General features: G+C 37.5%; 1 protein-coding gene across 5 annotated transcripts in view; it reads left to right on the forward strand.

Moving 5' to 3' along the window:
• The window catches only part of COP1 (COP1 E3 ubiquitin ligase), a 186622-nt gene that overhangs the window by 9386 nt on the left and 160600 nt on the right, over positions 1 to 16636 (forward strand). For 4 of the 5 annotated variants that reach the window (XM_067532416.1, XM_067532414.1, XM_067532415.1 and 1 more), the window contains exons 2-6: positions 1814 to 1873; positions 3870 to 3967; positions 5869 to 5945; positions 10136 to 10255; positions 12222 to 12290. In XM_067532416.1, the coding sequence (XP_067388517.1) occupies positions 1814 to 1873; positions 3870 to 3967; positions 5869 to 5945; positions 10136 to 10255; positions 12222 to 12290 (424 nt within the window). The remainder of the gene's footprint in view (positions 1 to 1813; positions 1874 to 3869; positions 3968 to 5868; positions 5946 to 10135; positions 10256 to 12221; positions 12291 to 16636) is intronic. The other variant, XM_067532412.1, reaches the window with a different exon arrangement.

The following is a 16636-nucleotide window of genomic DNA, read 5'->3' on the forward strand; positions in this document are numbered from 1 at the left end:
CAACTAGTAAAGTCTACATACTTAGGTTCCATCTATTTTTCAGGGCAATGCTTGTCCAATCTGGATCATTGTGGGGAGGATAAGTGAGCTGGAAGAAGCTGTGTTGCTTCCACGTCTATTTTCAGTGGGTTTAGGAAATTTGAGACTGTACTGGGGGGTACTGTCCTGCTTCAGGATGGATGAGATAAGGCTGGGAGAAGCTCCCACTTCTCTTCTTGAGTGGATGGTGGAAAGGGGGATCAACTTGTGGGAAACGATCATTCACTTTCACCATGCTGAAATGGAGAAAGTGGGTGAAGAAAGACAAGTAACATTCTGGTTCCTTTTCTGTATGTAGTTTGTTCTATTAAATCCTACTTGGTTTTACCCTTCTTAGAACCTTACTGGTTGGAGATTAGCATATTTTGCATCCTATCAAGAGTGATACTTATTTGTAAAGGTTCGTTAAAAAGTATATTCATTTGACCGTTAACCTTGAAATTAACATTAGTTGACAGCATGCATTAGGTACAGAATGGTTATAGTCTTGCTACATGCTGCACCTCACTAGACAACTATTCGGTCTTGAAATGTGTGTATACTATTGCTTATCTTTTCTGTTGGATGATAATCAAAGATGGGGATTACTTTTTTCTTAATCTCACTCTCATCTGGCCCCTTTCACACTGCCTTTGAGTATGCCACTGCCTCTTATTCTAGAAGCCCAAGACCTTCCTAACCCCCACTTGTCTCCCCAACTACTGCTCCAACTTCCTCTTTCGCTTCATGCTCATGCTCCTGGTGCATGTGATTGATTCACATAATCTTCACTTTCTCACCAACTTTTTGCTTAATCCTTTATAGTCTGTTTTAACACCTTCTGCTCTGCTGAGACTGCACTTACTAAAGTCACTAATGACTGCTTTCAGGGTAAATCTAAAACTCTTTATCCCCCATTCTCTTCGACCTGCTCACTGCTTTTAACACACTAAACTATTCTATCTTCCTTAATTTTTTTTTCTTCTTGGGCTTTTGCAATTCCATGCTTGACTGGTGGTTTTCTTACCTCTTAAACTGCTCCTTCATGGTCTTCAATGGTTATTTCATCTCTTCATGCTTTCTGCTAATGTGATACAAGGTTCTATCAGCGCCGCGACTCCTCTTTCTGCTTTTATATATTTATCACTATCTCATGACTGCATTCCCATCTCTGTGCTGATGATTCCAAAGTTTAATACATCTTTCTTTGTCAATATCACATCCACAGTTCTTTTTGACATCTCTTTAGATGTCCTGCTATCATTTTAGAGTCTTGTCAAAACTAGAGCTTCATCCTCTCCTTTTGTCATCCCTGTTCTCCTGTCCCACAATCTTGGACTCATTCTCACACACAAACTTGTTCAGTAACTGAGCAAAGAAGCAGTTTTTTTACTCTGAAACTATTATTTGAGACTTAGCATTGCTTGCTTGGAGGTTCTTTTCTCTTTTAAAATTGCTTGTAATAAAGATTCCGTAGCTTTGTGTTTGAGTTTGTTTGCAACTGTTGGAAGATCTGTGAGAAGACATTGTCCTAGTTTCTAATTGTAGTAAATCAGAGAGATTTCACAGAATCTTTCAGTGTTCACAGAATAACTGTTGAATGTCCATTTGATCTTTAAATTGCTGAGGTGCTATTATCTTTTTTTTTTAATCCTTTTTTTTACAAACAGAAAATATTCCCTCTTAGTGATATGATGGCTGCACTGAACTTTTTTTACTATAATTGTTTTTTCTTGTTCGCTTTTCTTACACTTAAAAAGGCACCATTTTATTTTTATTTTTTTTTTACTTGTAGCCCCATCTGTTTTGATATGATTGAAGAAGCATACATGACGAAATGTGGACACAGTTTCTGGTAAGATTTTATGTTAAGCAAAATGTCCATCAAGCATTCTGTAAATACATTCATTATGGTGTGGTTAGAGATTGATTTGCATTGATACTTGAAACTTTGTTTCTTCATTATTTTGTTTTCCTACCCAACCCATGTTAATTGTAACTGAATTAAGGGGCGAAAACAGGACTTAAAAATGTGATACCTATCAGTCAGAGGGCTAAGCCTACTATTAGCCAGAGTGAAAAATACTTGTGCTACTACATCACTTGTAACTTAAAGCACTTGTATGTTGTTTATAGTATACTGTACTTGCAGGTAAAATACTGTCAGTCAACTTCCTATTTAGTAAAGTTTTAAAAACTGTAGAGGATATGATTCTGTTAATGAACTCCTTTTTGAGGGAAGAATTCCCTTCAAGCCCTGGCACCTTCCCCCCATATCCAATTATCTGGGTTTTTTTGCAAAGTTTTACTAGGAATTGCCATGTTGGATCAGATCCAAGGTCCATCTACTGCAGTATCCTGTCTCTTGTAGTGGCTAGTGCTAGATGCTTCAGAGGAGTGTATAAGAACACTGAAGAAGGCAGCTGCGGGATAATTTGTCCCCTGCCCCACATTAGTTCTTCTAACTCAGGGGTGGCCAAACCATGGCTTGTGAGCCACATGTGGCTCTTTTATTGTTAGTGTGGCTTGCAGAGCCCCCTACACTCCCCATTCTCCACCTACCAGATTGGGAGGGGCAGGAGCTTGTGGCTTCTGCCCTGCAGCGGGATGGTGGGGCTAGAGGCTTCTGCCCTGTGGTGGGATGATGGGGCTCGGGACATCAGCCCCGAGGAAGGCGCAGATGGCTCCTCTCCTGGGGCTGAAGCCCCAAGCCCTGGCAGGTGCGCCTCGCTCTTGAATATCTGAAGATATATGGCTCAAGTTTGGCCACCCCTGTTTTAATCTCTCATAGTTAAGATCAGTGTAAACCTTGAAGCATAAGGCTTAATATCTCAGGTGCATTTACTGTGCATTTTGCGTATAGTTTGAATAGAAAGAAATCTTGAGTTTTCTCATTCTTTGAGTATATTAACTGATCTTCTAGTAACACTTAACACTAGACTCATCCTGCAGATTGTTAGTTATTTTAGTGTGGAATATACCCCCCCGTCCCCGCAGTATTATGTTTCTAGGAGAAGTAGCTGCTGACTTCTGCAACTATGTGCCATATGCAGCATCTTCTCACCCCTTATGGCAAGTCCTTTGAAGCATCCATGATACAGCACCATCCAATAATATCAGTCCATTGTTCCAGTCACTAGTCTATGGAGTGAGATACTACAATAGTAGTGTTACAGAGATGGATGATTGTCCTTGACAGCAAAGTGCAGTGTATGATTAGTTTGTCCCTGGGATTCCTAGTGGTGAAGCAGAAAGTCCCTTACGGCATGAAATATATTAATCCACTCTGCTGGGAAGACGTGGGAAAAACTGAGACCAAAGATGCTTTTCAGTTAAAGTTATTTTGGATGCCAGATAATGCTGTATACTAAATATTTGACAATTCTGGCAAAGTTACTTTATACAGAGTCCAGATACTGCTATCATATACCCTGGCTTACAAAAGCAGTAAAAGCTGCCAGTCTATGCTATATAGTGCATTTACTGACTTCAGATGTAAGATATGGGTCTCCTGGTTGGCACAGACACTTAGTGTATTTCATATTGTTCTTCTCTATGTGTATGCTGAGTGACTCTTCCTTAATCTGAGACAGAAACATGTTTGAGGCCTATGCAAGTTGTGGACATGAAGCTTTAAATTGCCCTTTTGCTTTAGGACATCACTTGTTAATATTGGAGCATCCTGGTATCACTCCCTTCTAGATCCATCCTTGTGATTCACTTATAGCTGTTATGAAGCACCTCATCAAGTGCTGATGATAGCAGAAAAATAATATATCTGTACAGCACTTTATTGTGCCTTTTTTCCTCATGGCCTCTAACTTGTTTTATTTCTTTCTTTCCTTGAACAGCTATAAATGTATTCATCAGAGCCTGGAGGATAACAACAGATGCCCCAAATGTAACTATGTTGTTGATAACATAGACCATCTTTATCCCAACTTTTTAGGTGAGTCTTAGGCTTATTTATTTGCACTAGAAACACCTTCTCAGAGTAAGAATTTAGCAGTAGTAAAGACAGCCTTGCAAAATTGTCCTGTTATGCTTGTGATTATTTCTGATGGGGAGGGGGCAGGCAGTGTAAATTGGCATAGCTCATTGACGTCAGTGGAGCTATTCCAATTTATAGTAGATAGTCCATTATTGTTGAAGCAAAATGAAGACTATTCATTAAATCTTTATGAACTGATTTTACTCTATTTCTTTCTTTATAGCCAAAAATATGGTATGTTCACAAGGTGCAGCCATCAAAGAGACTAGACTATATATGATACAATTTTTACCTGGAGTTTAGACTTGGATTGCATGTGTCATAAAGCACCATGTGGCATCTCTATCTTAATTTTCTCATGTATTGCTATCCTAATGAATAAGAGTTTAAAGATTGGGGCAAGGGGAGGAAAGAAGATTAAAGGGAGAGAAGAAAGTTGGACTATAAAATACTCAAGCATTTGAGAAACATGTAAATTGTAATAGTTTTATGTGTTGAGCTGCTATTTAAATTTGAAGTTAAAATAAATAAATAGAACAAAAGAAGGGTCACAGTAACCAGAGAACATTCCAAAAGCAAATCCAAAATGTATCAAGTACGGTTCCTTACATGGCTCAGTAAGGGAAGTGGATTAAGTTAAACTGGCAGAGGGCTCTATTAGTGCACAGTAAAAATGTCCACATGGGGAGTTAGTACAGGGTAGCTAGTGCAATTTAAATTCACACCCAAGCTTCCTATACACTAATTTCCCCATATAGAAAAGGCCCTTATCCTGCAGGTTATACTTAGAGGGTGAACCCTATGCCCACACAGAATTCTACTGAATCCTTGGCAAAAAACATACAATTGAAAGCGAGGGTTTAAAAATTTATTTAAAATCTTCTGTTCTGTTTTTTCATGCTTTGATGTTTCATTCAGACATTATCTTCCTGATTCACATTGACTCTCCAAAACTTACTCAGCTGTGTGCGTGTATAAATGACATTTCTGAGGTTCTCCCCAACTCAAGAATGTGGTGTGAGGCATTCCTATTAGAGTGCTGCTGTGCATGCACGAACTTCCCTCGTTACAATTCTAGACTGAAATGTGGATATGTATTTTTAGCTGTTAAAATGAGAAAGTGAACTAATCTCGTATATAATCTTTTCTTTAATATAGCTTTTTGAAGTTGTTTAAAGGAACTCAAAAGAAACGGGGTGTTGGGCATATAGGGACGGGAGTTGTGAGTAGGAGAAGACTAAATCAATATGTGAAATAAAATTTTATTGAAAAAAATGTTTAAAGAATATGTTGCTTGAAATCAATTGTTGCTGTTTTTTTTTTTTTTAATTTCTTTGGCCTGGTTGATGCCAATTGCTAATCAACCTGCAGTGAATCAGTTACCACTTCATCTTTCACTCTTTCCTGATATACTTTTAACCTGAGAGCTGAAATAGTTTGTCTAATTAAATGATCATGTAATTTAGAAAAATGAGCTAAAGCAGTTTTGGGAACTACACCTGCCCCTCAGTCCTGGTCTTGCTGATTTGCTGACTTAAAAAAAAATTGGTAACTTTGGGGCATTTTTCTTTAAAAAACAAAATGAAACTTCTCTCCCATGGTGCTAGAGGAAAGACACACAGAGAAAAGAGGGGAAAATGACTAGGTAGGGGAAATCAATAAAATTGTTTGTAGATAATTGTCATGCTCCCAGTAACCTGGAAAAATATTTTTCTCTAATCTTTCAGTTACGTTAATCTTGTTACAGTTACTACTTAGTTAGTAAAACAATCTTCAGACAGAATTTTGGTTTTTTTAATGTTCATTAAGTCACCCACCCATCTCTTGCCTTAAAATGGTATTTTCTTTCTGATTTTTAGTGAATGAGCTCATCCTCAAACAGAAGCAAAGATTTGAGGAAAAGCGATTCAAACTGGACCCTTCAGTGAGTAGCACCGTATGTTCCAATTCTTTTTACTCTGTTTTTATTAACGGTCATGGAGGGGAATTGTTCCATAATGTAGATTCATTCAGGACAAATCTTACTCTTGATGTGAAGAAAACTGTTTACTTTGGGGAGGGAATAAGCCTAGATCAGTAGCTTGGGATCACTGCAGCCATGTTCATTCTGGCTGTCCCTTCCTTCTCTGCCTTCCATCATGAATGTAGAAGCAAACAGTTGTTTTACTTTAGATGTCCTCAGACATACTTAATAGAGACTGGGAAGTTACCCGAAAAAAAGTACTTGTCTAAAGGTAATAATGAGGCATTCCTTGTTGGAAATTGTTGCTATGGTGAGACTGATACTTGATTGTTGCCACAGACTTGCTTATGCATATGAGGGAAACTAGGCACAATAGATAAATTGGAATCTGGATCATGCCAGCTATAACAGGGTATGGATGTCTTTTGGAGCATTGAAATCATGGCTGTGATCCCAGGTGTAATGATCTGGTTCCATTCTAGATTTTGTTTGTCACAAAATGAGAATGCAGTTTAGCATAATTAATAGTTTCTGCTGATTAGAGCCCCTGGACTGGAATAGCATAGAGGACATTGTGTTTTAGAATCAGAATGCATACACAGAGCTGTTGGACAGGAAACTTGAACATCAGCCTGCACTATGCCTGGCTTCATTCAGTTCTTATCATTCCCTCACTTTTATATTTTTATAAATCAATTTAGAAAGCAGTATTAAAAGGCATGAAGCCCATGTTTTTCAGTCAGTCAGTGAAGGCGAAGAATTTGCCTTTCACTGAAGTAGCGTGAGCTTTGGGACTGTTGTACAAATGGCTGCTTTTAGTACTTGGGTGGTAAGAAAATTATAACTAAGGCTAATGGATTTTCTCACAACCAGCTTTTCATCATGGAACTCCCCATTTAATAGGTTTCAAAACCTGCAGGTGAGTAACCCAATCTCCATGATGCTTCTGCATATCTGTATGTGTTTCAGGGTGCAGTCCAGACTGTTGTGTCACTACTTGCCCTGCAGCCTTGGGTGCCTCATGGTGCCTTGCTGCTGTAGCTCCCAACCTGGATTGCTTGCAAACAGCCAGACAGCACGCAGGTCACAAACACTCCAGTCACACTCTGGATTCCACCAGCCCTTGCGTGTGTGTGTGTGTCAGTATCCTGCTACTTTAGCTGGAGTTACCCAAATAGTTGATTACACACACTAGTGGATTACTTTTGATTTTTTTTTTTTTTTTAAAGTTTAACTACAAAGAGATATTAAGTGAGTATAAGTATAAGGTATTAATGTGAGAAATGGTTACAAGAGAAATAAAGCTAAAACTTAAGAAACTAGATTTGGTTCAAGGTAAAATCCTTACCACATGTTCCCAGCAACACTGCTGACCAAATTTTCAGGTCAGGATGGCTTCCCCTAACCCTTCCTCCCCCCCAAAAAGTCAAAGGGCTTGTTCTTTTGTTGCCTTAGGTGAAAGAGAGAGGGAGAGATTCCTGGGGTGTCTTGCTCCTCACTTTTATGATGCAGTTACCTTTGTAGTGGATTCCTCTGAGGATTACCCCATTATGCTAAATTTATTCAAACTGTAAAGAAGGTGATGTGGAGTCTGGGGGTTGAAGGTGGCCCCATGTTCGCTTTTCACCCCTGTGTGTGCTGAAATGCAGACTTGCATTGTCTCCTTGCTGTCTTGAGGACCCTGTTTACTGCTTATATGTAAATTGAGATAAACACACATTCCTTTGTTTAGGACAGACCTGTTTAACCAGTACTGCCTACTTGTGGCTGCCTGTGTTTGAACATATGCTACCAGCACCATTGAGGAGGAATTCATATCTTTACATATAATGTTGCTACATATATTTCACAATGATACTGACCAGTGAGTTACTTGTCAAATGATACCTCACAAGGCATATTTTGTATAAAGATTATTACACTAACGTTATGGTGTGAACTGGGGTACCTTCAGTCAGAATCTTTCTCCTTATTTTCCCTTGGGAATTTGTCCTGCTTCCTATTGATAGCTCACTTATGAGAAATATGCCACTAGGTGCTTCTATGTTACAGATAACTATCATGGAAACTTACTGTCATGAGTATATTCCAAAAATACTCACGTTTACATTTTGGCAGCAAATAAAAATACTTATTAGACACTTGTATACAAACAAACTTTATGTATGTTTGCTCTTTGTTCTAAGATGGCATTTTCAATGTTGAGAAGAAATTCAAGTCATATTAAAAAAAATAGTGAAACCTGCATTAAGAGCCATCTCTTCTAGGGGGTTCTTGCTTAATTAAAAGACCATGTTGAAGTATCCCCAAGTCTTCCTGTACAGCTGAATTTGACCTTCAGCTAAAAACACTTGTACTAGCTAACAGATTTTGCTCACTTTAGTAATTGTTTATGGCAAGTTTCAGTGTATACAATAAACAAATAGGGCATTTTTATCCATACTACATACACTACATGTGAATCATGCAGTTCAAGAAGTTGACTGTATTTCTTTAAAAATTTGTGTTCTCATTTTATTGGAATGTTTTTCCTAAACTTACTTATTCAGCCTGATGTACCAGTTTATCAATGTTTAGATTATTTTTCATTTCTGCAGAATTCCTTTAAGACTAGCCCTTATTATAATTATACCTTTTTTATTAAGGTCTTCTCGATAAAAATTCTTGGATCTTCAAAAAAATCACTATTTTAAATTCAGAAGTATTCTGTAACCCTTTTTGTCCAAGATAAGCTTTGTGTGGGCAATCTCAAATCAAATGAGAGAATTTTTTTCCGTAACACTAACATTTATTCTGTTCCTGTTTTTTCCATTCTTACTGGAATCAGTACATAATAAAAGCTATTTCAGGTTGTCTTAATTTGTTTCAAATCAAATGTTGACTTGTTTTAATATTATGTAACTTTTTCCAGTAGCTTAGTTTCAGATTAAAATTGAGATCTTTGTATTTGATTTCCTTAAACTATCTGTGGAGCATCTTGTAAAAGGAAATACTATTGTGTGTGGATGATGCTCATTTAATTTTCTCATGGCTAAAATACTTGGCTTGTGTAGATTATTTTACAACATATCTAATTTAAATATAGTTTATTCTTTGACTTGAGTTGTAAGTGTTGTCAAGTCATTTTATTTCTGAACCAAAGATTTTTGGTTGTTAAAGCACTAAAAAAAAATTTATTTCTGACATTAGTTAATTTCACTCTGAGATCACTTTTTTTTATTTGAAAACGGGATCATCCCATATGGAAATAGTTGTTGTATGTAGAAATGGATTAACTGCAGTGTAAAGAAAAGTGTTGCTGCTGTCCAAATAACCCTAAATATTAAAATATGGACGACTTAAGTGCTGAAATAGGATCATGATTATCTCTCACATACCCACTCCTAACCCTCCTAAGCCACCTATTAGGAGTTATTTCAACTTTTTCCATTATATATTTAAAATCTAATGTGTTTGTGTGACAGAATTGTGAAGGACAAATGGAACCTACCACTTTAGAAATTAACTTATTGAAATGAAAATCTATTTTTCTCTTGATAAATTTACTATATCTTTTTAAGTTACTCATACTTAGTGGTGTAACAAAAATATGCCATAGCAAAACAGTACCTTTTTATTGTGTGGGAGGCATTGGGTTGTTGACAGCTCGTATCTCCAGTCCAGCAAACACACATGCTTAACTGTAAATGCATGCGTAGTCAATAATTGAAGGTTGGAGAACCTGCACTAATCTCTTAGATCCTGCAGCGTAACAAAACATCTTGAATTATAGCATCAGATAGAATTTTAGGACCATCTAGATCTGTTTTCATCTGGCTTTGTTTCTTAGGGAGATCTAAAGATATTTCTCTCCCTGTTTTGCAAATTCATGAAGTTTTTAATTGCATCAGACTTGTGGTAAAAACACACGAATCTACCCTGCAGCTGTACCCTAGCATAGGGCAGTTCCTCAAAATACTTCCTCAACAAGATAAATTGTTACCGGGGTGTGATACAGCAGAGGATAAATAACTATTTCTTTTACTTAGTTTTTTGGGAATTTGGGATTTTTCTTTCTGAAAACAACTTTATAAAGCATGAAATACAACAATACTAGTTTAAATTTATGTCAAACAACTCTGATATTTACCTTCTCTTCCTCTGCTCCATTGTCCTCTTTTTAGAATGGACACAGGTGGCAGATATTTCAAGATTTATTGGGAACTGATCAAGATAACCTTGACTTGGCCAATGTTAATTTGATGTTGGAGCTGCTGGTGCAAAAGAAGAAGCAGTTGGAAGCGGTAAGAAGATTTTTCTTGTCTTATTTCATTTAGTAATAAATTAATTGTGATTAATCACAGGGGTCTTCCTTCCAAAAATATTTCCTTGTTTCTGCAGTGGCATCATAATGCAGAATTAACCTTGAGGTTTTCTATAGAATCCCATTGCTTTACTATTGATCTCACTGACTTTCACGGCAGCAAACTATGTCCAATTTTGGAGAATGGTACAATGAATGCATATTTATGATATCACTTGAGGCAGGATCATGCTGAAGGGAAAGCGGAGGAAAATATCAGTGGGAAAGGAAATACAGAAAGTCACCTGCGAAGCAAGTGGCAGTTAGGGTACAATTTCTTTCTTTGGTGTAATTAGATGTTTGCTAAGTGAACATTTGCCTTCAAGATACGTAAAATTTGAGGACCTCACTAAACAATAATTCCTTAAGGGGAGCTCCACTATGTTTACTAATTTATTTGCAGCTTGAAGGAATTACTGTGAAACATGAGATTTTAGCTCTTACAGCTCCCAATGTGAAGTCAAGAGAATTTGTGAGTAATCAGCATCTCTGAAAATCAGGCCCTTTCCCTTTTTATACTTAAAGGAAAACTGCAGTTGTCTTGCATATTATAGCAGTATGAAAGTTCATAAGGTAAGAAGCAACCTGTCACCATGAATAAACTGAAGTATATTTGTTTTTGTTTAACTTTGTTGTAACTGGTATTTGAGTATAGTGCTGGAACTGGCTGTCTTGCTGGAAAATGATCAGTTGACCCCAACATTGGGTTACATTAGACCTGTCTCCTGTCACAATCTATGAAGAAGTGTCAATGTGCTTGCGTTGGAGGTGGAGTTAGATGGCAGTTTATATATGGGTGGGCAGACTTTGTGCTGGTGGTATTATGTACAATAGAACAATAATTTTTTACTAAGAACTCTTGGAGGGTGTCAAGATTAATTAAGTCATGATCTTTTTGCTTGGCTTTGGGTTCCTGTGGGGAAATGAAATACACTAAAATGAAATCTTTTACATTTCTGGTAATAGAAGCATCATCTATGAATAGTAATGCTTCACTTACATTTTTGAAGGTGAACATTCAGATTTAAAAACAAATGTCACTTTGTAAATTTTACCTATCTCCTTTTCTGGTTACTGTCATGGAAACATATTAAAAAAGCAAAAGAACCATTCCAGAAAAGTAGCTTATTCCATCCTTATCAGCTGTTCCCTCCTCTCTCTCTCTCTCCCCCCTCCCCCCAATGGACCCCTGAAGATTTGAGCTCATACTCAGTCCTCCAGTAAGTGAGTTTTTCTAAAGTCTCTGCAAATTACTCTTCCATATGCCAGTCTAGTATTAGTGCTGCACTGATGTTAGGAATGTAGATTCTTTCTCTACTCCTGTTTCTTTCTTGCCCCCTCAAGTTTTGGGTCATTTTGCAAAAGGAAAATTTAAAGAATAAATTAATTTAGGAAGTTTAAACACCTCTTTCCAAAATAGCTAATCTTCACCAGCAAATTTATTTTCTGCTACAGAAGCTTTTTTTATGCTTCTGTGGAATGTTCACTTGGGGAGAGAGTTGTCATTTTTCTAAAACCAAATTATTCCAGTTGAGCATGTTGAGTAGAGGTGAAAGCTCAAGATTTGCCAACAGTAGAAGATGAGCCTGTGAGCAACCTTTGTACCAAAAGGGTCTGAAATCACTGCAGTCAGGGTTAGAAGGAAAATTTGCTTTGCATGTTAACCAACTGTAATACACTAAGGGAGAGTTCTTGAGAATATTGGTGTCCTAATGTAAAAATTTGCCATGTGCCAACCAAAACTTTAAAATCTATGAAGCAAAGCAAAAACCATCTTTCTTGTGATTTGGATTTAATGTGCTACTCCTTTCCCCTGCTTCCAAATTAAAGTGATTGTTTCCATGCCTACTCTGAATTGCTGTTTGATCTATTTTTGTTTTTCTTTACGTTTTAATTTTCTGTTACAGGAGTCCCATGCTGCTCAACTACAGATCCTTATGGAATTCCTCAAGGTTGCCAGGAGAAATAAAAGAGAGGTAGCTGATTTTGTTTTTGTTTTGCTACTGGGTGAGATTGTTCCCTTAATTCCTGGCTGACCTGTCACTTTTAAAAAAATCTCCTCACTGAGGAGAAAATTCTCAGGCACAGAAGGATATTTGAAATACTTGGATTTCAAAGAGACTAGATCAGTTTAAAAATGACAGCTTCAATTTTTAACTTACATTGCCTTTTTGTTTCATATTGTTAGTTGCAAACATGTAGAGAAGGGAAATTGTCAAGGAAAGAGTCCATGCTGGTTGCTTATAGCAAATTCTTGTAACAAGATGCAAGTGTGAGAGGAAACAGAGGGAGGGAAGGCCAGTAGGCATCTTCTAAAATTGTTTCCAAATGGTTTTTTTTTTTTTTTTTTTTTTTTTAAATGGGGAAGAAAAAAAAGAAAAAAAAAAGTCAGCTTTTTCATGGTCTGGAAGAATGTTAATTCCACTCAGTCACGGTCACGATGCCAAATTGCAAAGATCAGTAAGAACAAAGAAATAATGTAAAGGCACTCAAGTTTTTTTTTTTTTTTTTTTTAAAGAACGGGCAGGAAATAACAATGAGATTAAAATAAGAAAAATAAAGGGAAGGTAATACAGCAGGGAAGAAAATCCGTAATGCGGAGAATCAAAAGTGGGGAAACAGGGACTTGGAAAGTAATAATGCCAAAAAAGAACAAGACATGCAGGTGATGGTGGACAGAAAATTGGCTCTTTTGCCAACATATCACATTACATACTCATTTCATGTGGGCTTTTTCCCTTTTTAAGAGTTGATGGATAGGTATCATGTCCCAGTCTATGGAAGTGATGATTCCATTTGCTATATCAGCAATGAAACTGCATGTGGAGTATTATATAATGCTGCAAATCTTTGTGTCAGAAATATACCAAAAACCTATTACAGTTGCATAGTTAAAATAACAACGTTAAACGATAAGGTTTCACAACAGCGTCATTAACTCAGCCACATTGCACAGATAAAATTAAACCAGACCAAAAAAATGGTATTTTAGATATTAAAAAAAAAAAAAAAAATCGCATCTCATGGTGTGTTTGCTTACATTAATTTAAAAACACTTCTAAATTTAGGTGACCAGTGTCATTTACAACGAAGGAAAAAACCTCTCAACCCTACACTTAGCTATAAAGGAAGACCTTACCAGTTGCTCCTTAGGTGGACTTCTGTGCTTTTCAGTGTATGAAGGCTGCCAAACTTGGGAATGACTATATCCCAAGTCTTGTCATCTGCAGAAAATGTTCTCACTCCATATGTCCAAATGTTGGATCTATGGCTATGAGTGCATTCACTTATCTCAAGTGTTCATATTTATGCATGGGGAAACATGGGTTTGCTAATATCAGTGTCATAAAACATAGCTTGTGCAGCTCAGTGACATATATTGCTTTTACATCTTGATTAGAATTTGTGAATTTTTTCCTAATAGCATACTCTTGATGCTGTATTAAGTCTCTTGCATTTAATTAATGAAGCCTCTTCTTCCATGTGTCTGCTGATCTGACAAGCATTATTTTCAGCAGGTGAGTATCCCAGAGGAGCAGAGTAATGTTGAAGTGTTGCACTGATTTGCTTTGCTAAAACTGTACCGGTTCAGCGTTTCAGAATAGTCATCTTCCTTTCTGCCTCATCAACATATATCTCCAATTTTTTGTTCCTTCCATATAATGAAGATGTGAAATAGTAGAAATAAGGACAGTTATTAGTTATTGTGGGATAATTGCAGGGAATTAGAAACATGAATTCTCTAGGGTTGTGATTAGCTCTTCCTAATCACTTTACCTGTCAAACCTTACTGCTTTGTATCTACACAAATGGACAGGTTAATGGGTAGGCAAGGAGAGATGACAAAGCTAGAAATCAATCATTCTCCCATGATGTCACATTCTTGATTTACGTTTCAAGACTCCTCAGGTAGATTTATAGCTGTAGTAGGTCTGTCTTAGCCTCTGTTCTGAAATAACTGAGTTTTTAAACTCATTTACATGTAAATGTTTTTAAAAAGCGATGTTGAAACTGAATTAGATGACAGTAAGTCAAGAAAATAGTTAGTATATAGGGGACAAAATAAGAGACTTTAATTTATTATGCATTGATTTATACATGTGTCTGACTCACTTGTTTTGGTAGGGTTTTTTGGCCCAAATGAAAAATTGGTGATGCTGTCTCATGCTAAAAGGGACATTCTTAGGCCCATATACTTTGATATATTAAGTGCTTGGAGTTCAATACCTTGGCAATATAATAATAAAATATTTTATAATAGTAATGACTAAATTCTCATAGTAACTGTTTCTACTATGGTTTTTTCTGTGCTGCATTGATTTGGAGGCAGAGCCAGACTGGGATTGGCTCCAGCCATTTCAGGACATAATGGTCCATCTAGCCCAGTATCCTGTCTTCTGACAGTGGCCAATGTCAGGTGCTTCAGAGGGAATGAACAGAACAGGCAATCATCAAGTGATCCATCCCCTGTTGTCCACACCCAGCTTCTGGTGAACAGAGGCTAGGGACACTCAGAGCCCGGTGTTTCATCCCTGTCCCTCCTGGCTAATAGCCATCGATGGACCTATCCTCCATGAACTGACCTAGTTCTTTTCTGGACCCTTTTATGGTTTTGACCTTCACAACATCTCTTGGCAAGGAGTTCCATAGATTGACTGTGTTGTGTGAAGAAGTACTTCCTTTTGTTTGTTTTAAACCTGCTTCCTATTAATTTCTTGGGGTGATCCATAGTTCTTATGTTACGTGAAGGAGTAAATAACATTTCCTTATTCACCTTCTCCACACCACTCATGATTTTATAGAGCATGGTCATATCCCCCTTAGTCATCTCTCTTCCAAGCTGAAAAGTCCCAGTCTTTTTAATCTCTCCTCATATGGAAGCTCTAATCACTTTAGTTGCTGTTCTCTGTACCTCTTCCAATTCTAGTGCATCTCTTTTTGAGATGGGGCAACCAGATCTGCACACAGTATGTTTTTTAATTTGGGGTGTACATTTAATTTAAGCCTCAATTATTGTTTCCATGCAGCTTGCAGGCATTTCACTTTTGGGACTGTACCTTTTAATTTCTGTTAACTAACTTCCTCATTTTTGTGTAGTTCCCCTTTCTGAAATTAGATGCTACTATGTTTGCTTCTTTGGAGTTATCCTGTCCCAAAGGGATGTTAAATTTATTTATATTCTGGTCACTATTACCAAGCAGTTTGGCTATATTCACCTCTTGGACCAGTTCCTATGCTCCTCTTAGGACTAAATCAAGAATTGCCTCTCCTCTTGTGGGTTCCAGGTCTAGTGCTCCAAGAAAGTAATTTATAGTGTCAAAATTTTTTCTCTCTGCATCCCATCTGGAGGTGACATGTACTCAATCAACATGTGGATAGTTGAAATCCCCTATTATTGATTTAAAATTTTTTTTAAAAAATTTTTATAGGCTCTCTAATCTCCTTGAGTATTTCACAGTCACTATCCTGGTCAGGTGGTTGGTAGTATATCCCTACTGCTATATTCTTATTATTCAAGCATGGAATTTCTATCCATAGAGATTCGATGGTACAGTTTGGTTCACTTAGGATTTTTATTACATTTGACTCTTTGCTTTTTCACATATAGTATCCACTCCCCCACCTGCATGACTTATTCTATCGTTCCTATATATCTTGTATCACCTGTGTCCCATTAATCATCATCTTTCCACCAAGGTTCTGTGATGCCTATTAGGACCCAGCCACTTCTGTTCCCGCAGACTTGTGGGCAGTCCCTGTTTTTTCTGCAGAGCGTAGAGTTTTTCTCTTACACAGCCAGCAGCAATTTCTCCCCTCAGGGAGACCACAAAATAAAAGAGAGCCTGTGATGAAGATATGATGGAGAGGAAGTGCCAATGTGTTCACACGGGCAGTGTGTGTGTGGGGAGGGAACAAATATTTTTCTTATCATAACGGAGAGCTTTCCCCCTGTGTTGTCCAGCTCCTCTTCATCTCCAGCCACTTTAGTTTCTACTGGTACAATCACAACATCACGTCTTACCAGGGTACCTTCTGCTATCTTTCCCTGAGCAGGAAAAGCTATAGGGGCTTCACTGTCTTTGGGACAGCTGTACTACTCTTTTCCCCAGCCCATGCCTCAGCTGCTGTTACTGCTAACTGTCCAGCCTCATTCTGTGGTGCCTAGCAACCTTTCTCTCCTGAACTACTACAGTATTTTTGGAGCAGTCAATGGTGTTACTTTCATACCGTCTCCCATTCTGCCTCTTTCTCGCTAAGCAAAGGCAATAGTTGAATTTATTCATTGTAGGCCATCTTCCCCTGCCATTTTTCCTAGCTGAGC

Source organism: Emydura macquarii, unplaced genomic scaffold, assembly GCF_026122565.2.
Source record: "Emydura macquarii macquarii isolate MOO-44397 ecotype Brisbane River unplaced genomic scaffold, CSIRO-AGI_Emac_v2 contig_3287, whole genome shotgun sequence".
NCBI lineage: Eukaryota > Metazoa > Chordata > Testudines > Chelidae > Emydura > Emydura macquarii.